Genomic DNA, 23,191 nt, shown 5'->3' with positions numbered 1-23,191 from the left:
GCTATCCACCACTTCATCTTGGACATATGCTGCTGCACTTTGTTTCACAACTACAGTGGGAGTGCAGATGAATCTCACTATGCCTCCAAAAGAATCATTCTCAAAAGAAATGAAAAGTCTTTTGGCTTCCATGGTTAAAAAGGTTGATGAATCAACTTCAACACTCATCTCTGTCCCTTTCATACATTCCAACAAATCCCAAGATCCCCTTTCTCTGGTTTTGGGTACACGCATTTCTTTGGATACATTCTCTTCTCCTACCTCACCATGCAAAACAATTATTAATTCACATCCTCAGTTGCCGAAATCCTCTTCCAACAGCAAAGACCTGCCCAGTCAACGTAGAGCAGGATCCATGAAGTTCGATACACCTCCCTCGAATAAGGACATTAAAGAAAAAAGATGTGGTCATAAACAGAAGGATTCTCCACCCAATTTGCCTACACATAAATTAAAATGGCTATATTGATACAATGGAACTCTCAAGGTTTACGTTCTAATCTGGATGAAATCAAAACACTGATTGCTTCCTACCGTCCTGTTTTTCTTTCCTTACAGGAAACATTTCTGAAACCTGCTGATACAGTCACCTTGCAGTGGCTTTCTTTGTACAAAAATGACAGGCTGTGTGATGGACAAGTGCATGGAGGGGTGGCACTGTTGGTTGATCAGCATGTGCCCACCCTACTTTGCCACTCAATACACCCTTGGAAGCCGAAGCCATCCGCATTTCCTTGGGTCATACCATCATTGTTTGTTCTCTCTACCTGTTGCCTGGAGAGACATGATCAATCAGACCTTGATGCTTTTGTTGAACAGTTGCTATTTCTCTTTTTAATCCTGGAGGACTTTAATGGATGTCATCCCTTCTGGGTAACTGCTGATATTGATACGAGAGGTCACTGTATAGAGCGTATGACTCTGATCACAACCTTTCTCTTTTCAGTACTGGTTCGTCCACTTATTTCCATGCACCTAGTCAGTCCTTTACTGCTACTGACTTCTCAGTTGGCTCTCCTTCACATTTCTTCCACTTTTTTTGAAGGGTTGACAATAATCCAGGAGGCAGTGATCATTTTCCTATAATTTTGAGAGAGATTGGCCCTGGTCGATGCCACATGACCTACGTGCCCAGGTGGAAACTGGATCAAGCAAACTGGCCCTCTTTCAATGCTCTCACAGAACTTGATCCTGCAAATGTCTGTAAGCCATTGATAGAAGACTGTGTGACAGCAGTAACTGACTCTATTATACAAGCAGCTGCTCAATGTATTCTTAAAATCTCAACATGTTTTTCCATGATATCCTAGTCCGTGGTGGAATCCTGCTTGTCACATGGCATGGAAGGCTTAAAAAGAGACCTAGGATACTTTTCATAGGTATCCCACACTCTCACACCACATTGTTTTCCAGCAGGCCCATGCACATGCTCGGTGGGTAATACGTCAAAGCCAGAAGGAGTCTTGGATTAAATTCACAATCAGCATATATTTTACCACTAGTTCGAAAGGTCAGTGGGCAGTATAATTCCATCCTCCTCTCGATCTTGGTCTCTGATGGCCAGGAAGTAGCTGATACCCAGAGCATCGTTGATACTTTAGGTGAAAGCTTTTGCTGGGTATCAGCACTTCTGCTTCTTCCTCCACCTTTTTAGCCATCAAGAATCAGGCAGAGCAAACACCTCTGTCCTTTTGATTTGATTGTATCTATGACTATAATTGTCTCTTTACACTGGTGAAATTCAAACTGGCCCTTTATTGGTTGGACCTGATGATGTATATTATGAAATGCTGTGCCATCTATCTACTTCTTCTCTTTTATTCTTCTGCTTGTTTTTAACCGGATCTAACAGGAGAATGTTTTTCTTGATGCCTGGTGCTAGGCTGTCACCCTACCTTTCTCTAAGCCTGGGTAGGATACCAAGATTCCTTCAAACTACTGTCCAATTGCTTTGACGAGCTGTGTCTGTAAGACTTTAGAGAGGATGGTTAATGCTCATCTCATTTGGTTCCTTGAATGAAACAACTTCCTCTCATCCACCCAGTGTGGGTTCCGATGACAGCGCTTCAATGTTAACCACCTGATTGATTTAAAATGTCCATCAGAGAAACCTTTCTCAAATAACATTTTGTATCAGTATTTTTTGACATTGAGAAGGCAAATGATACAACATGAAGGTATGGCATTTTGTGAGACCTCCATATACATGGGTTATGTGGCCATTTGCCCATTTTTATTATTTTTTAATGGACTGGAGAGTCCAAGTTTGTGTGGGTTTGAAACTTTCCCGTTCTATTCTAGAGGAACTTGGAGTCCTTCAGGGCTGTATTTTGAGTCTCACACTTTTCAGAATAAAGATTAATGCCATCATTGAACAACTCCCTGTTTCTTTTGCAAATGGGCTCTATGTCGATGACTTTCACACCTCCTGTCAGCCATCAAACATAATGTATATTGAGCGGTAGCTACAGACTGCCTTCAAACATTTATTGAAGTAAATCACAGCACACGGCTGTAACTTCTGTCTCTCTAAAACCGTTTGCATGCACTTTTGCCACCAACAAGATACTCACCGTGATCCTGAACTCTATATTGGCAAGGTTGTGCTGCCTGTGGTCACTGAGACAAAGGTCTAAAGATATATCATGCTCTTATTCCTTCGAAACTTAACTATGGATCGCTGGTTTATGTCTCTGCCAGGAGTTTGGCCTTAAAGATGCTGGATTCCATTCATCATCAAAGACGTCTGCTCTGCACTGGGTCTTTTTGTACTTCCCCAATTCAGAGCTTATACATAGAGTCTCGTGAAATTTCTTTGGACCTCTGCCATTTGCAACTGTCTTTACTATATGCTTCAAAACGTCTTTCCTTATCAAAACATCCCACCTGGAATTGTGTTTTCCTTTCTAAATGGGCCATACCTTTTCAGAATAGACGATCTGCCTTTGCTCCTTTTGGCCTTCATATCCAGGTGCAGTTGGAAGAATTAGGTCTGTCCTTGGATGACATTGCTGTATCCACTGGTCAGCCCATCTCAAATGTGACCTATCTTTAAGTCATCTGAGAATAGCAGACACTCTTGATTGGAAATACTATGTGGGCTCTGCCATGGTTTGGTGGTTGCTCGCGGAATTCCCTCTACGGCTTCAGTGTTCACTGTTGATCTGTATGCCATTTCTCTTGCCCTGGATCACATAGAAGCTAAGCAGTACTCAAACTGCACTATACTGACTTGCTTAGTTCTCTTCTGACCCTGGAATCACTTCATGTTTGTTCACACCCTGTTCCTGCCGATATTCAAAACCAACTGGTTCATTTCTCTTTAATATCTACTTTTATCCAGTTTTTCTGGATACTGGACCATGTTGGCAATCGTGGGTATGAGCTTGCCGATGCTTCAGGTAAATCTGTCTGCTCTTGGACTATCACTGCTGTGCCTGTTCCATACATGGACTATGGTCCTGTATTCAAAGTTCGGCTCTATGCCAGTTTGCAGTTTATTTGGAACTTATGCACCAATGTGTAGTCTGTGTGATACTCAGGTCACAGTAAACCACATTTTACTTTCTTACCCTTGTTATGACTCTCAAGAATAGCACCATTTTAACCATATTTTCTCCCAAGGTTTGTCCATAACGTTGAACAGTGTCATTGGTGATGGTGACACTGTCCACCTTGGAAATGTTTTCAGTTTTTTAAAGGTCATTAATCTTTTTAATGTCATTTAAGTTTTTCCATTTATACATTGGACCTTTTTTACTGTGATTCCTTTTTAAGAATTACAGTTCATCTAGTTCAATTTAAATTCAGAAAATAGCTGTAACATCAAATAACTCGAAACCAGGACTGGAAAGGCCAACTTCAGGTGACTAACGCTGCTGTTTGAACTACCCGTTAGTCATCCTTGTGAGTTATTATTAAAATTTTGCTACAAGTCTTTTAAAACTTTTGTTACTTTTTTTTTTTAAATGACCATAACGTCAAATAACGCGGAACTATGACTGGAAAGGACAACTTCAGGTGAATGACAGTGGTCTTTGAACTTACCTGTTAGTCTTCCTGGTGAGTTATGATAATTACAGTTCTGCTACAGAAAGTCCTCTACAACTTGTATTGCTGTAGACTAGATGTAAACATTGGTTTTATGCATTTTGTTTTTTTAACTTTGTTTTATTTTACCTTAAATTTCTAATTTTACTTGAATTTTAACTTTTCACTGGATGTTTGGCACAGATAGCCTAGCTGCCTTGTGCCATAAAAGACCAATTAAATCAACCAATCATTCAGTATATGGTAATTTCATAAGTTTGATGTATCGCTTCTGACCCCCTAAAGTACTATTGTGGACCCATCAGGTTCATGTAAAAAAATTTGGTAGACTTTTAGTAAAGGTTTGTTTGTGAAAATATAGCTGTTTCATTACTAGTCTGAGTGCAAAGTTATTTCATGCTGTGATTAAAAAACTACTCTTGATCCCAGACATCTCAAATATTAGTTTCATGACTGTATATTATAACACAAAAATACAAATTTTTACTGTATGTAGCATAAATCTTATGTTATATATTAGCATGTATATTTTATTATTTTTAGTACATTAAAAGTTAACTACATAACTTGCAGTGATGCAGTGCATGTGCACTCATGTTACCACATCCAGTGATATAAAACTGACCTTTAGTCTTTATAAAGTGACCCTGTCTTGGCTGTGATTTAGTGGACTAGCATTATGTAATATATATAGTCACATTTCACTCATAAAACAATACAGATTATTACTATTTAGAAATAAGTTATGAAACTTATTTTTCTTAAAATATAGAACAACAATCAAAAAGTAAAGCACACAGTTTTCTTTTTGTTGTGACCTCTGAACTCTGTTGTTGCTGGACATAGGTTGCTAAGCCTTATAAAAACGACTGTGTAACAGCGGTAACTGACTGTATTATACAAGCAGCTGCTCAGTGTATTCCTAAAACCTCGACACGTTTTCCACGTAATCCTCGTCCGTGGTGGAATCCTGCTTGCAACTTAGCACGGAATGCTCAAAAACAGGCCTGGGATACTTTTCGTAGATATCCCACACTTTCAAACCGTGTTGCTTTCCAACGGGTTCGTGCACATGCTAGGTGGGTAAGACGTCAAAGCCAGAAGGAATCTTGGATTAAGTTCACAACTAGCATATCTTCTACCACCAGTTCCAAGATCATATGGGACAGGATTCGAAAGGTTAATGGGCACTACAATTCTGTCCCCCTCTCGATCTTACTCTCTGGTCAGGAGGTGACTGATGTCTGGAGCATCGCTGACACTCTAGGTGAAAGCTTTTGCCGGGTATCTAGCACTTCTGCTTCTTCCTCCACCTTCCTGGCCATCAAGACTCGGGCAGACCAGTCACCTCTTTCCTTTCAAACTGACTGTTTCTTTGATTATAATTGTCCCTTTACCCTGGTGGAACTGAAAATGGCCCTTCATTGGTCTGCCAGTACGTCTGTTGGACCTGATGATATTCATTATGACATGCTGCACCATCTATCTCCTGCTTCTCTTGATGTCCTTCTGATTGTCTTCAACCAGATCTGGCAGGAGAATGTTTTTCCTGATGCCTGGCGCCAGGCTATTATTTTACCTTTCTCTAAGCCAGGGAAAGATCCCAAGATTCCTTCAAACTACCGTCCAATTGCTTTGACGAGCTGTCTCTGTAAGACCTTAGAAAGGATGGTTAATGCTCGTCTTGTTTGGTTCCTTGAATCAAACAATCTCCTCTCGCCCACCCAGTGTGGGTTCCGTCGACAGCACTCCACCACAGACCACCTAATTTGTCTTGAAACATCTATCAGAGAAGCCTTTCTCAACCGCCAACATCTTGTATCAATATTCTTTGACATTGAGAAGGCTTATGACACAACCATGGAGGTATGGCATTTTCCGAGACCTCCATACATATGGGTTACGTGGCCATCTACCCATGTTTATTAAAAATTTTTTAATGGACAGGAGATTCCAAGTACATGTGGGTTCAACACTTTCCTGTTCTTTTGTACAGGAATTTGGAGTCCCTCAAAGCTGTGTATTGAGTGTCATACTTTTCAGTATAAAGATAAATGCCATCACTGAACAACTCCCTCTCACTGTTGCGAATGGGCTGTATCTCAACGACTTTCACATCTCATGTCAGTCGTCAAACATGAGATATATTGAGCGGCAACTACAAACTGCCCTCAATCGTGTACGGAAGTGGACTCTGGCGCACGGCTCTAATTTCTCTCTCTCTAAAACCGTATGCATGCAATTTTGTCGTCGACGGGGTATTCACCCTGATCCTGAACTTCATATTGGTGAAGTTTTGCTGCCAGTGGTCCCGGAGACCAAGTTCTTGGGGCTTATCTTTGATCGTAAACTGACCTTTATACCACATTTAAAGCAGCTTCGGGTCAAATGAACAAGAGCACTGAACATCCTCCGTGTCCTCTCTTCTACCAGTTGGGGAGCAGATCGATGTTCAATGTTAAAGGTATATCCTGCTCTTATTCGATTGTAAATCGACTATGGATCAATGGTCTATGGCTCTGCCAGACCCTAGGCCTTAAAGATGCTGGACCCCATTCATCACCAAGGACTTCGACTCTGCACTGGGGCTTTCCGTACCTCTCCAGTTCAAAGCATATACATTGAATCTCATGAACCTTCTCTACACCTTCGCCGTTTGCAACTATCTTTACAATATACTTCGAAACTTCGTTCCTTACCAAAACATCCCACCTGGGAATGTGTTTTCCTTCCTCGGTGGGCAGTACTTTTTCAGAACAGACGATCTGTCATTGCTCCATTTGGCCTTCGCATCCGGGCGCAATTGGATGAATTGGGTCTGTCCTTGGATAACATTGCAGATTCCATAGGTCGGCCCATCCCACCATGGCTTATTACAGCCCCCAAAGTGACTTTTCTTTCAGTCACCTAAAAAAGGCAGATACTCCAGATTGGAAGTACCGTCTTTTATTCAATGAATATCTTTCAAACACTCATTCAGTTCCCATTTATACAGATGGTTCCAAATCAGGTAATTCAGTGGGCTCTGCTATGGTTTGCTGTGGTTCAGTAGTTGCGTGCAGAATCCCCTCTACAACTTCTGTGTTCACTGCTGAACTGTATGTCATATCTCTTGCCCTGGATCATATTGCAGCTGAGCAGTCCTCCAACTGCACTATTTATACTGATTCGCTTAGTTCTATACTGGCCCTGGAATCGCTACACGTTGGCTCACACCCTGTTCTCGCTGATATTCAAAACTGACTGGCCCATTTCTCATTAGCAGCTACTTCAATCCAGTTTTTCTGGATACCAGGCCATGTTGGTATTTGTGGAAACGAGCTTGCAAACACGGCAGCTAAATCTATCTGCTCTGGCACTATCACCACTGTGCCTATTCCATACATAGACTATGGTGCTGTATTCAAGGCTCGGCTCTGTGCCAGCTGGCAGTCCACTTGGAGTAGCAACGCGACAACAAGCTTTTTCAAATAAAACCCTATGTTAGGCTTTGGCCATCTAGCTTCCGTAAGGTTCGGAAGGAGGAAGTTGTTCTAACTAGACTACGCATTGGTCACAGTTTTTTAACTCATTGTTTTCTTTTATCTGGAACTGATGCACCATTGTGTAGTTTGTGTAACACTCAAATCACTATCAGCCACGTTTTACTTTCTTGCCATCGTTACAATTCTCAACGACGGCAATATTTTAAACATATTTTTTCCCAGGGTCAATCTGTAACATTGGACAGTGTTATTGGTGATGGTGACTCTGTCCACCTTGATAACATTTTTAATTTTTTAATGGCCATTAATCTTTTTAATCTCATTTAAGTGTTGCATATTTATTCATTAAACCTTTTTAATTGTGGTTCCTTTTATACAGTTTTAATCTCTCTCATTCAATTTGACATTGGACAATGGCCAAAACATTAAATAACTCGACACCAGGACTGGAAAGGCCAACTTCAGGTGACTAACGCTACTGTTTGAACTACTCTTTAGTCGTCCTGGAGAGTTGTTATTATACTTTTGCTGCATATCATTTCACACTTTTACTACTTTACCTTTTAGTACTGGCCATATTGACTCATAACCCAGAACCAGGACTGGAAAGACCAACTTCAGGTGACTGACGGTGGTTTTTATACTTACCTGTCAGTCTTCCTGGCGGGTTATGATCATTACCATTCTGCTACAGGTAGTCCTTTACAACTTTGTTGACTGGATGTCAACATTGGTTTTTGCACCATTCTCTGTTTTAATTGCCATTTTGTTTTTATCTTCAATTACTTTTACAAATTTTACTCCATTTACTTGACTTTTATCTTTTTACTGGACATATGGCTACTCATTATTACGATTTTGCTATATGTCTTTTAAAACTTCTATTCTTTTACATTTTGATAATAGCTGCTATGACACATAACCCGGAACCAGGACGGAAAAGACCAACTTCAGGTGACTGATGGTGGTTCTAGTACTTGCCTGTTAGTCTTCCTGGCGGGTTATGATCATTACCATTTTGCTAGAGTAAATACTTTACAACCTTGTTGACTGGATGTCACCATTGGTTTTTACGCCATTTTCTGTTTTAATTGCTGTTTTGTTTTTACCTTCATTTACTTTTACAAATTTTACTCCATTTACTTGACTTTTATCTTTTTACTGGACATTTGGCTACTCATTATTACGATTTTGCTATGTGTCTTTTAAAACTTCTATTCTTTTACATTTTGATACTGGCTGCTATGACACATCCGGAACCAGGACTGGAAAGGCCAACTTCAGGTGACTGACAGTGGTTCTTAAACTTATCTGTTAGTCTTCCTGGCGGGTTATGATCATTACCAATTTGCTAGAGTAAATACCTTACAACTTCTTATACTCTGCTTTCTCTCTTAACATTGTAGACTAGGTGTCAACACTGGTTTTATACTTTTTCGTTTTACCTTCATTTCCTTTTATGTCTTTTACTACTTTATTTTTACATTTTTACTGGATGTTTGGTGCAGATAGCCTCGCTGCTTTGTGCCATAAAACACTAAATCAATCAATCAAAAGCCTTAGAAAATTTTGCACATGGAAGATATCAAACAAACATTTTTTTAGGTTTTATATATACAGTTGAATAACCAAAAAAATCATAAATAACTACACTGACGCCATTGAATTTCCCTTATTATATTAAGCTTAGTAACTTAAGATACATTTAGATTTTATAAAACATGAAACTTCAACCAGACTAAAGACACAACTTCCTTGAAATCTTGGATCAAAATAATGTGGTAGCCTTTTCACAGATTAAAATGGCTTAGAAAACCACTTTGGGGATATTTTAAGCTGTTGAAATATGTCATATACTGTTGTATGACTTACTGTTGTAAGTGTATATAAGCAACCAAGAAATTGAAAGTGGTGAACAGGGTCACTGTGTTTAATTAAGTACATAAGCCATATCCCAGCAAAATAAAATAAGATACAAGGTTCTTATTTCATATTCTAACTTGTCAATATTGGTAATTTGAGTTCCTAATTTGGACAAAAATAATAGATTTAGTATTTAGACATCACAAACATCTGATTTAAAACAGTGCTGCATTCAACATACCATGCAAGTCAACAAGTAGAATAATATGGTCTTTTACCCTTCATGAAAGGGTTAAATTTTAATATAATCTTGGTCTTTCATCATGTGTTATATTACCTGATGATATATATAATTACCTTTGATTAGGTCAAATGTTCTTTTATGAATAAAATCAACATTTTATCATTTGTTACGTTCTAATGCCCTTATTTGAAGTTGTTTTTATGTGGTTGTGTAGTCTGAAGTAAATATTTTCTGAATTTTCTATAATTTTATTTAAATACAACCTGTGTGGTCCTAATTCAGTAAGTAGTTGAGGAAAGGTAAATATATCAGTGTGCTAAATTTGAACTTCTAGAATATTGTCTGAAAGTTTAAGAAAATTTTTTAAAGAACTGAACCACCCTTTCAGATGATAAGAATCAGTTTTATTAGCTAGGCTACTTGCTAGGACTAAGTTATGGCAACAAAATAACTTGGTTGAATACATTTTATTGCTTAGTAGTGTTATATTCTAATGAACTAAGGATTTGTGTGGATGGTGGTTAAATTATTTTTGTTATGAGATATTTTCAAATGGTCAGTCAAGAAGAGATGGGATATTGTGTAGTAGAAACACTGGTAGCGATGTTCTTGTAAAAACTTATGACTTAGACATATTGTCTGTGATTTTGAGAAATGTTTATTATATAACAGAAGATAAAGACAACATTAAAGTAATAATAGTTTATTGCACTGACACTATACTGCTATTCCTGTGTGTTACAGATGTTCCATTTCTAAGCATATATGAAAACTGATTATTAGGGTACTAATTAACATACCAATGAAAAATGTTATTTCTTCCTTTCTAAACATGTTAACTCTAATGTGTGCTTTACCACCTTCATATTGTTGAATCTCTTCCTGCAATTTGTTAGTATGTCTGTGTTGCAGTTTTGCAAATATACTTTTGATTCAACCATTGAAATTTACTAGGCAACTCTAAATATGTATGTCAGTGTTATAGCTGTACTTAATGAGATTTATTGTGTTATATTTTAGGACAAAAAGTAACCATTAAATTAATGCAAGTTGGTACAAAAGTTACCTATTATATTTCATTTTACTGTGGAATCTTACATGCCTGCTCACATCCCCTACACTAAAACTTGTTATTTTTTAGCCTAAGTTGAAAATGGAATATTAATTTAAAATAGCTATAAAACATAACTTTATATGGTGTGAAAATTAACACACTTGACTGTTATCAAGATATCTTTATTACCTTTTAAACATTCTGTTTAGGAAATATATCCTGGGCAGTTTAAACCTTCTGCAAGCCATAAGTTCATTCGACTCATTGAAGACCATGGGAAGTTATTGAGAAATTATACTCAAAATATTGACACATTAGAACATACTGCTGGCATCAGGAAGGCTGTTACATGCCATGGTGAGATTAAAGTACAAAAATTATGCTTTTCATGAAGTTATCACAAAATGTCAGTGAAGTTAACCCTTCATTTGTGGTAGATCAAAGTGTGAATGGCATAAATATATACAGAATTATGTTGAAAATTTAATTAAATGACTCTATTGTCAATGTATGTGAATTAACTTGGCATCAAAATGGTTTTAACAAATCATATTTTTGTACTTATAAATTTTAATTTACATTTAAAAGGATGATTAAATAAACTGTCAAACTCCCCTCTTTGTGTATTGTGACATTTCATTTTTCATTCTAACCGACCCATCTTCAGTTTTTTTCATCATCACTCTCTGATGTCCCAACTTAATGTAAATTACTTGCTATAATATGAATATTACTGAGGGATAACCTAATTTTTATAGCATTCAATCTTTTTTCTGTTTAAGGAAATATAAACTAGAAAGTCAGACCCACTTGCCCCCCAACTTTATATATTCTCTTTCACACGTTGCAGCTACTTCTCTCTAATATTTGCTGTTAAACCCTTTGTAATCAGTAGAAAGTCAGATTTTTACTAAATGATGTATCATGCTATCTTGTTCTTAGTAGAGATTTTTAGTTACTTCACCTACAGGTTAAACGTTGTTTATTCAGACAAAAGATTGAGAACTTAAGGGAAGTGTAGTAAAGCACTTATGTCTTCTTTGATAAGCTGATTGGTACAAGGTCTGTCAGTATTATCAGTCCTGCATTATGAGAGTTAACATAAAGTACCAGCACTATCATTAAGTTAACATGAAATACCAACAGTATCATTAAGTTAATATGAAATACAAGCACTGTCATCAAATTAATATGAAGTTCCAGCAGTATCGTTAAGTTAGCATGAAGTACCAGCAGTATCATTAAGTTAACATGAAGTACCAACAGTGGGATAGGTAATAACACTTTAAATAATAAAGCAAAGAACAACATTTTGACCTTCCAAGGTCATCTTCAGGTTAGCAAAAAAAACAGAAGATGACCAAGGAATTTTGAAACATTGTTCTCTGCTTTATTAGTAAAAGTTTTAATACCTATATCAGCCATTCTGAAATACATTTTTATTTCAAGTGGGTTTCTCATCATCAAGAAATATCAGTACTGTCATAAAGTGTTAACATAAAGAACTAGCACTTTTCACTCAGTCAATAGGAGATACCCGTATGCTTCATTAACATAAAATGCAAGTTGTTTTTTGTCTAAAAAAAAACATGAGATTTTGAATTCATTTTAAATTATTCAAAAGTCCATCAGTGTTTTATTTTGTAAACAAAAGTAAGATAACATCATAATACTAAAACTGTAATTACTTGTATGCACCAAAGTATTAGTCATAAATTCTTCACTGCTAAATATATTTTCTTCTGTAATTTTAATATTGGTGAAGTTTCATCCAGTTTGGTTGTTTTGAATCAAGTCAACAGTATATATTACCAGCCATTCTGTTTCATATTATAGTCAGTAGAAAGTTCTACTTTGACAAACCTTTAAAAAGGTATTTTCTATTCATTTTGTCTGAGGTTAGTTAAATATTGATCACATAGCTTTCATTCATTCGTCTGATGCAGTGTAACATCTGGTTTTCTAACAGGTTCATTTGCTACAGCTACATGTACAAAGTGTGGGTATAACGTGGATTCAACATTTATAAAAGAAGACATTTTTAATCAGGTTAGTAGTAATTAAATAGATTACCAGATAGATTGTATAGTATGTATTACCAGTGGTAACATTATATTGTATAATAATTTACATTATATTGTATGGTAAGTGACAGTGGTAGCAAGTGTATTGTATGGTAAGTGACAGTGGTAGCAAGTGTATTGTATAGTAAGTGACAGTGGTAGCAAGTGTATTGTATAGTAAGTGACAGTGGTAGCAAGTGTATTGTACAGTAAGTGACAGTGTTAGCAACAGTGTATTGTATAATAAGTTACATTATATTGTATAGAAAGTGACAATGGCAGCAACAGTGTATTGTATAATAAGTTACATTATATTGTATAATAAGTGACAGTGGTAGCAACAATATATTGTACAGTAACTGACAGAGGTAGCAACATTATATTTTATAGTAAGTGATAGTAGTAACAACATGATATTGTATAGTAAATGACAGTAGAAGCAACATCATATTGTACAGTAAGTGACAGTGGTAGCAACAGTGTATTGTATAATAAGTTACATTATATTGTATAGTAAGTGACAGTAGTAGCAAAAGTGTATTGTATAATAAGTTACATTATATTGTATACTAAGTGACAGTGGTAGCAACAGTGTATTGTATAAGTTACAGTTTATTGTATGTATAGTAAGTGACAGTGGTAGCAACAGTGCATTATATAACAAGTTACATTATATTTTATAAGTGACAGTGGTAGCAACAGTGTATTATATAGTAAGTGACAGTGGCAGCAACAGTGTATTATATAGTAAGTGACAGTGGCAGCAACAGTGTATTATATAAGAAGTTACATTATATTTTATAGTAAGTGACAGTGGTAGCCACAGTGTATTATATAGTAAGTGACAGTGGAAGCAACAGTGTATTATATAGTAAGTGACAGTGAAAGCAACTGTATTATATAACAAGTTACATTATATTGCCCCTCGGTGTGGATTCCTGTACATGGTGAGAGGACCTTCCAGGGAAGGTTCTGTTCTGTCTGGTTACCTTCTCTGGGATCTAAACATCCACTCACGTGTTTGTCGTGCGTGGTGACCCGTGAAGGGGAGGAGAGAATCCTTGTGGTTGAGGGGTTCAACCCTAACACACCACTTTGGCCTTGAATTCCTGTAGATGGGTGGCCCCCCTTGGGTCAGTCGGCTGGTCCACTTGGGCTGGAGTCAACCAAGTACCAGCGTTGGAAGTTCTCAACGGGTGTTGTGGACATTGTGCCTGATGCTGGTGTTTGGGTATAGTGCTCACGAAACCCTGGCGTTGCTGCATTGTCCTTGCATGACATTGTAGTGCGTCCCCTTGTAGGGCTCCATGGTGGGTGGGATCAGTGGGTACCGAAATTTTTCTTTTTTCCTATGGATCCTCCTTCAAAAAATTTAAATAAAATAGTGGGAAAACAGTCAATAGGTAAGCGACCACGTCTTGAAGACACTGAGCAGCAATCTTCGACATCTGTAACACATGTACCTCATTTTCTTATATTACATTCTCTTTCAGAAAAACCTTTAGGGCAATTATCCCCTTTTTTTATTCAGAAGGGACTAGAGGGTCTTGCTGGCTCTCCAAAGTCAGTAAAGAAGCTTCGATCTGGAGATATATTAGTTGAAACATCCTCAACCCACCACAGTGAACTCCTCTTGAATTCAACGGAAATTGGGATATATCTATTGAGGTTACCCCTCATGCTACCTTGAATTCATCACGAGGAGTTATTCTTGAGAGGGATTTGAAGAATGTCCCCGAGTCAGAGATTCTCGCTGGTCTCTCCACTCAAGGAGTTTCTGCAGTGAGGCGCATCTCCACTCGCAAAGATGGAGTTACACTGCCAACAGATACCCTCGTTTTGACATTTACATCATCACATGCACCTGCCACCATCAAGGCAGGTTATCTAATTTGCAGGGTACGGCCATACATTCCAAACCCTCTCCGATGTTTTCAATGGTTCGGCCACTCAAAGACATCATGTCGTGGTTCCCTGACATGTGCTCGTTGCAGTGGCAAGGACCACAATGCCTATGAATGTGACATGGACCCACATTGTGTCAACTGCAATGGTTCTTACCCTTCCTACTTTTGTTCTTGCCCAAAATAGTTGGAGGAAAAGAGGTGTAGCATTTGAAAATGATGCATAACATTACTTATCCTGAGGCTCGAAAGTTGCTGTCCACCACTCCATCTCGGACATATGCTGCTGCACTTCATTCCACAACTACAGTGGGAGTGCAGACAGATCTCTCTGTGCCTCCAAGAGAATCGTTTTCAAAACAAATGAAAAGCCTTTTAACCTCCATGGTTAAAAAGGTTGATGAATCGACTTCTGCACCCATTTCTGTTCCTTCCATACATTCCAACAAACCTCAAGATCCACATCCTTCAGTTTCAAATACAGGCATTTCTTCTGATACATTTTTTCTCCCACCCCAAGAGGCAAAACAATCATTCTTTCGCATCCTCAGTCACTGGAATCCCCTTCCAATAACAAAGACCTGCCCAATCGACCCAGGGCAGGATCCATGGAGGTTGATAGACCTCCTCCGACTAAGGACAGTAAGGAAAAAAGACGTGGTCGTACACAAAAGGGTTCTCCAGCCACTTCGCCTACCCATCATTAAAAATGGCCACCTTGATACAAAGGAACTGTCGAGGTTTACGTTCTAATCTGGATGATATCAAAACACTGATTGCTTCCTACCATCCCGTGTGTCTTTTCTTACAAGAAACATTTCTAAAACCTGCTGATACTGTCACCATTCAGCAGTTTTCTCTGTACAGAAATGACAGGCTGTGTGATGGATGAGTACATGGAGGGGTGGCACTATTGGTTGATCAGCATGTGCCCACCCTGTCTTTGTCACTCAACACACCCTTGGAGGCCGTAGCTATCCATGTTTCCTTGGGTCATATCATCACTGTTTTTTCTCCCATCAATAACATCACTTCCCCAGAGGGGATGATGTCCATTAAAGTCCCCCTGGAGAGACATATGATTAATCAGACCTTGATGCTCTCGTTGAACAGTTGCCGTCTCCCTTTCTACTCCTGGGGGACTTTAATGGACATCATCCCCTCTGGGGAAGTGCTGTTATTAATGGGAGGGGTCGCCCTGTAGAGCGTATGCTCTCTGATCACAATCTTTCTCTTTTCAATACTGGTTCTTCCACTTATTTTCATGCACCTAGTCAGTTTTTTACTGCTATTGATCTTTCAGTTTGCTCCCCTTCATTATTCTCCCATTTTTCATGGAGGGTACACAATTATCCACTAGGCAGTGATCATTTTCCTATACTTTTGAGAGAAACTGGGTGTGATTGATGCCACCCTACCCGCGTGCCCAGTGGAAGCTGGTTCAGGCAGACTGGCCCACTTTCACTGCTCTCGCAGAACTTGATCCTGTCATCGTGAATCAGCCATCAATAGACAACTGTGTGGCAGCGGTAACTGGCTGTATTATACAAACAGCTGCTCAGTGTATTCCTAAAACCTCGACACATTTTCCACGATATCCTCGTCCGTGTTGGAATCCTGCTTGCCACTTGGCACAGAAGGCTCAAAAACGGGCCTGGGATACTTTTCATAGATATCCCACACTTTCGAACTTCGTCGCTTTCCAACGGGCCTGTGCACATGCTAGGTGGGTAAGAAGTCAAAGCCAGAAGGAATCTTGGATTAAGTTCACAACTAGCATATCTTCTACCACCAGTTCCAAGGTCATATGGGACAGGATTCGAAAGGTCAGTGGGCACTACAATTCTGTCCCCTTCTCGATCTTACTCTGTGATGGTCAGGAGGTGGCTGATGTTCGGAGCATCACTGATACTCTAGGTGAAAGCGTTTGCCAGGTATCTAGCACTTCTGCTTGTTCCTCCACCTTCTTGGCCACCAAGACTTGGGCAGAGCGTTCACCTCTTTCCTTTCGAACTGACTGTCTCTTTGACTATAATTATCCCTTTACACTGGTGGAACTGAAAATGGCCCTTCATCGGTCTGGCAGTACATCTGTTGGACCTGATGATGTACACCATGACATACTGAACCATCTATCTCCTGCTTCTCTTGATGTCCTTCTAATTGCCTTTAACTGGATCTGGCAGGAGAATGTTTTTCCTGATGCCTGGCGCCAGGCTATTATTTTACCTTTCTCTAAGCCAGGGAAAGATCCCAAGATTCCTTCAAACTACCGTCCAATTGCTTTGACGAGCTGTCTCTGTAAGACCTTAGAAAGGATGGTTAATGCTCGTCTTGTTTGGTTCCTCGAATCAAACAACCTCCTCTCGCCCACCCAGTGTGGGTTCCAACGACAGCACTCCACCACAGACCATTTAATTCGAGTTGAAACATCAATGAGAGAAGCCTTTCTCAAATGCCAACATCTTGTACCAATATTCTTTGACATTGAGAAGGCTTATGACACAACATGGAGGTATGGCGTTTTGTGAGACCTCCATACATATGGGTTACATGGCCATTCACCCATGTTTATTAAAATTTTTTTAATGGACAGGAGATTCCAAGTTCGTGTTGGTTAAACACTTTCCCGTTCTTTTGTACAGGAACTTGGAGTCCCTCAGGGCTGTGTTTTGAGTGTCACACTTTTCAGTATAAAGATAAATGCCATCACTGAACAACTCCCTCTCACTATTGCAAATGATTTGTATGTTGACGACTTTCACATCTCATGTCAGTTGTCGAACATGAGATATATTGAGCGGCAACTACAAACTGCCCTCAATCATGTACTGAAGTGGACTATGGCGAACGGTTTTAATGTCTCTCTCTCTAAAACCGTTTGCATGCACTTTTTCCGCCAACGGGAAATTCACCCTGATCCTGTACTTCATATCGGTGAAGTTTTGCTGCCAGTGGTTCCTGAGACCAAGTTCTTGGGGCTTATCTTTGACCGTAAGCTAACCTTTATACCACACTTAAAGCAGCTGCAGGTCAAATGCACAAGAGCACTGAACATCCTCCGTGTTCTCTCTACTACCAGTTGGGGAGCAGATTGATGTTCTATGTTAAAGGTATATTGTGCTCTTATTCGATCAGAATCGACTATGGATCAATGATCTGTGGATCTGCCAGACCTTCAGCCTTAAAGATGCTAGACTCCATTCATCACCAAGGGCTTCAACTCTGAACTGGGGCTTTCCACACCTCTCCAGTTCAAAGCTTATACATTGAATCTCATGAACCTTCTCTGCACCTTCGCCGTTTGCAACTATCTTTACTATATTCTTCAAAACTTCGTTCCTTACCACCGCATCCCACCTGAGAATGTGTTTTCCTTCCTCGGTGGGCTGTACTTTTTCAGAACAGACGATCTGCCATTGCTTCGTTTGGCCTTCGCATCCAGACCTAATTGGATGACTTGGGTCAGTCCTTGAATAACATTGCAGATTCCACAGGTCAGCTCATCCCACCATGGCTTATTACAGCCCCCAAATGTGACCTTTCTTTCAGTGATCTGAAAAGGCAGGTACTCCAGATTGGAAGTACCGTCATTTATTTAATGAACATCTTTTAAACAATCATTCCTTTCCCATTTATACAGATGGTTCCAAATCAGGTAATTCAGTGGGCTCTGCTATGGTTTGCTGTGGTTCGGTGGTTGCACGCAGAATCCCCTCTACTGCTTCTGTGTTCACTGCTGAACTGTATGCCATATCTCTTGCCCTGGATAATATTGAAGCTGAGCAGTCCTCCAACTGCACTATTTATACTGACTCGCTTAGTTCTATACTGGCCCTGGAATCGCTACACGTTGGCTCACACCCTGTTCTCGCTGATATTCAAAACTGACTGGCCCATTTCTCATTAACTGCTACTTCTATCCCGTTTTTCTGGATACCAGGCCATGTTGGTATTCAAGGGAATGAGCTTGCAAACACGGCAGCTAAATCTATCTGCTCTGGCACTATCACCACTGTGCCTATTCCATACATAGACTATGGTCCTGTATTCAAGGCTCGGCTCTGTGCCAGCTGGCAGTCCACTTGGAGTAGCAACGCGACAACAAGCTTTTTCAAATAAAACCCTATGTTAGGCTTTGGCCATCTAGCTTCCGTAAGGTTCGGAAGGAGGAAGTTGTTCTAACTAGACTACACATTGGTCACAGTTTTTTAACTCATCGTTTTTTTTTTATCTGGAACTGATGCACCAGTGTGTAGTTTGTGTAACACTCAAATCACTATCAGCCACATTTTACTTTCTTGCCATCGTTACGATTCTCAATGACGGCAATATTTTTAAACATGTTTTTTTCCCAGGGTTTATCTGTTTATTGGACAGTGTTATTGGTGATGGTGACTCTGTCCACCTTGATAAAGTTTTTAGTTTTTTAATGGCCATTAATCTTTTTAATCTGATTTAAGTGTTGGATATTTATTCATTACACCTTTTTAATTGTGGTTCCCTTTTCACAGTTTCTTTCTCTCTAGTTCAATTTGACATTGAAAAATGGCCGTAACATTAAATAATTCGACACCAGGACTGGAAAGGCCAACTTCAGGTAACTAACGCTGCTGTTTGAACTATTCGTTTGAACTACCCGTTAGTCGTCCTGTCGAGTTGTTATTCTAATTTTGCTGCATGTCTTTTAAACTTTTATTACTTTACCCTTTGGTACTGGCCATAATGACACATAACCCGGAACCAGGACTGGAAAGACCAACTTCAGGTGACTGATGGTGGTTCTGGTACTTGCCTGTTAGTCTTCCTGGCAGGTTATGATCATTACCATTCTGCTACAGGAAGTCCTTTACAACTTTGTTGACTGGATGTCAACATTTGTTTTTGCACCATTTTCTGTTTTAATTGCCATTTTGTTTTTATCTTCAATTACTTTTACAAATTTTACTCCATTTACTTGACTTTTATCTTTTTACTGGACATTTGGCTACTCATTATTACGATTTTGCTATATGTCTTTTAAAACTTCTATTCTTTTACATTTTGATAATGGCTGCTATGACACATAACCTGGAACCAGGACTGGAAAGGCCAACTTCAGGTCACTGACGGTGTTTCTTGAACTTACCTGTTAGTTTTTCTGGTAGGTTATATGATCATTTCCATTTTGCTAGAGTAAGTCCTTTACAACTTCTCTTACTCTGCTTTCTCTCCTAACATTGTAAACTAGGTGTCAACATTGGTTTTATGTTTTTTCTGTTTTTCACTGATGTTTTGTTTTACCTTCATTTCCTGTTCTGTATTTTACTACATTTAATTTATTTTTACCTTTTTACTGGACGTTTGGCGCAGATAGCCTAGCTGCTTTGTGCCATAAAACACTAAATCAATCAAACAATACATTATATTGTATAGTAAGTGACAGTGGTAGCAACAGTGTATTGTATAATAAGTTACATTATATTGTATAATAAGTGACAGTGGTAGCAACAGTATATTGTACAGTAAGTGATAGTAGTAACAACATTATATTGTACAGTAAATGACAGTGGTAGCAACATTATATTGTATGGTATGTGATAGTGGTAGCAACATTATATTGTACAGTAAGTGACAGTGGTAGCAACAGTGTATTATGTAGTAAGTGACAGTGGTAGCAACAATGTATTATATATATAGTAAGTGACAGTGGTAGCAAGTGTATTATATAGTAAGTGACAGTGGTAGCAACAATGTATTATATATATATATAGTAAGTGACAGTGTAGCAACAGTGTATTATGTAGTAAGTGGCAGTGATAGCAACATTGTGTTATATAACAAGTTACATTATATTGTATAGAAAGTGACAGTGGTAGCAAGAGTGTATTGTATAATAAGTTACATTATATTGTATAGTAAGTGACAGTGGTAACGACATTATATTGTATTACATCATAAGTACAACTGGTGGTAGTAATATTATGTAGCAACTACCAGTGGTATCAGTATTATATATAGTAAGTGCCACTTGTAGCAGTGTTACATAGTGTCATTGGTAGCAATATTATACTATGTAGCAAGTGTCATCTGTAACAGTATTACATTATATAGTCAGTGCTATCAGTAGCAGCATTATATTTTAGATGTTTTACTTGGAAATAGCTCTTGATTAAATGACAGTGTTAGGTCTTCTCATTAAATGCTAGCAAATAGGTGTAATGATTAAAGTTTAAGTGAATGGTGGTAGATGTGTAGTGTAACATGATACATTTGAATCATGGTAAAATAATGTTTGTTTAATGTGAATAAATAGAGATTTGATTATTTGTAAATTGATTCTTGTTTGAGAGTAGATACATATCTTCACATACAAGCTGCAATTTATTTCATAGTTCATATTTTTAATATGCACATATCACTTCTTCCAGACTGTCAAAATTGAGGTACTTCCATAGTGTAACAACTGTTGTCGCTATGAGCTGAAGATATGATGTTATGTTAGTATTATCGAAGGTTCTGTCCATTTTGAAAATGTAAGTATTAATTTCATACGGAAAATAATGTTTTATCAGTAAAGAATTACACCTCTATTTTTAGAGGATACCAAGATGTCCAAAATGTCTGAAGGTTGGTGATGGTTTAGCAATTATGAAACCAGACATCGTTTTTTTTGGAGAAGGACTATCAAATGAGTTTCATCAGATGATGGCAAAAGACAAGGATCAGTGTGACTTACTTATCGTAATGGGCTCTTCTCTCAAAGTTAGGCCAGTAGCTCTAATTCCAAGTAAGTTGATTTTAGCTTGATGTCATTCAAGGCATCAAAATACAATATTGCTGACAAGTTGTATCAGGACAGCCATTTTTTTTCAGTTAAGTTTAAACACCATGTTCGAATTACAACATAATACTGAGCTAAGTCTGCTACATAACTGTACTTGAGAAAAGTATCTGTAGCCTTTCTGTACACTTATAAGGTGAATACAACTGTATTCATTGGGAAAGAGAAATAAATTTTCCAACCCTTGACAGTTGCCACACCCACCTACTTTGTATTGCCTTAAAATCTACAACATACATGTAGTTAGTAGACACAAGCATATATAGTTATTAGAAAGAGCTCGGTTTATACAATACTCTAACAGTTGTTTATTTGAAACTTTCATCCAGTATTTATTACAGCAGACGTGTAACTGCTGTTCATATTGTTGTCTTCTTGATCGATTGTGGCATGTACCATGGTTTTTTTTGTTTTTTTATCTATATCTGCTATACTTAGAGAGATGGTTAAATTGTATTTAGGTTGTACTTTTATATTTTAGTTAATTATGTATTATGTGTGTTTTAAAAATTATATATGAATGCTTTAATGATTTTTATAAGTTTAACTGAATGTTGAAACATTTTATAAACATGATCATGTTTGTAAGTGCCATCTTGTGTTGGCAACATATCTCTGCAGGAAGTCTACTGAAAAAACATCTTCTTAAATTCATCAATTATTATTATGTAGGCAAAAAAATGATAGCAGAAGAATTTTGAAAGAAAATGAAAAATAACCAAAGTGTAAAGATAAATATGTGAAATTATGCACATAAGAAAGGTGTGAATATTCAACTGGATTTCTATGAAAATTTAAAAAGTATGTAAACATTTCTATTTGTTAATTTTAAAAAAATTAACTTTAAGAAAAACTGACCCATATAGGCATTGTGCGAAATTTTGAAATATTATGTCCCAGAAAGTACTGATTGGTAGAAATATACTACTTGGATTTTTTTCTTCAGAAATGAAATCTGTGAAGTATGAAAAACAATACAGCTGAATATAGCAATAATGGTTTTAGAGGTTTCAGCATTTCCCTCTTCTCCAGAATCGATGTCATGCACCGTGCTTTATTCTGTCTAATTCTGTTTTGATTTCTCGGGTCACTTGTCCTTCTTACTACTATATGGCCTGGCATGGCCAGGTGGGTTAAGGCATTTGACTCATAATCTGAAGGTTGCGGGTTCAAATCCCCATCTCACCAAACATGCTAGCCCTTTCAGCCGTGAGGGCAATATAATATGATGGTCAATCCCACTATTCATTGGTAAAAGAGTAGCCCAAGAGTTGGCAATGGGTGGTGATGACTAACTGTCTTCCCTATAGTCCTACACTACAAAATTAGGGATGGCTAATGCAGATAGCCCTCATGTAGCTTTGTGTGAAATTCAAAAAACAAACAAACGTTATTCTATCTCCATTTTCAGCATCATTTCTTCACTTCCAGTTAATATGATTTGTTTTATTCAATCAGGATTCCAAAGATAAGCAACATCTATAAACACTACAGTCTCCTTTCTTTCCATGTATATGTTCCTGTCAAGACATTTTACAGATTTCACTTATGGGCATAATTTTTAAATCAGAAGTTTTTTTTAGATTGGATTACAATTGCATAACAGTATTTTTATACTTCATATAAAAATCACCTTGTGAGTGTAGATAACCATATTGAAAAATGAATATTTTATTATCGATGGAAGAACAAAGTTAAAATTAAA

At 38.0% G+C, this 23,191-nt stretch overlaps 1 protein-coding gene across 1 annotated transcript in view; it reads left to right on the top strand.

Annotated features, from left to right (window-relative positions):
• The window catches only part of LOC143252437 (NAD-dependent protein deacetylase sirtuin-1-like), a 49,018-nt gene that overhangs the window by 19,455 nt on the left and 6,372 nt on the right, over positions 1-23,191 (top strand). Inside the window, exons 6-8 of the mRNA XM_076504538.1 lie at positions 10,906-11,053; positions 12,666-12,745; positions 21,243-21,432. Coding sequence (XP_076360653.1) covers positions 10,906-11,053; positions 12,666-12,745; positions 21,243-21,432 — 418 coding nt within the window. The remainder of the gene's footprint in view (positions 1-10,905; positions 11,054-12,665; positions 12,746-21,242; positions 21,433-23,191) is intronic.

This window comes from Tachypleus tridentatus, chromosome 6, assembly GCF_004210375.1.
Source record: "Tachypleus tridentatus isolate NWPU-2018 chromosome 6, ASM421037v1, whole genome shotgun sequence".
Taxonomy (NCBI): Eukaryota; Metazoa; Arthropoda; class Merostomata; order Xiphosura; family Limulidae; genus Tachypleus; species Tachypleus tridentatus.
Note: the sequence above shows the minus strand (reverse complement) of the source record. Positions and strands in the feature narration are given on the sequence as shown.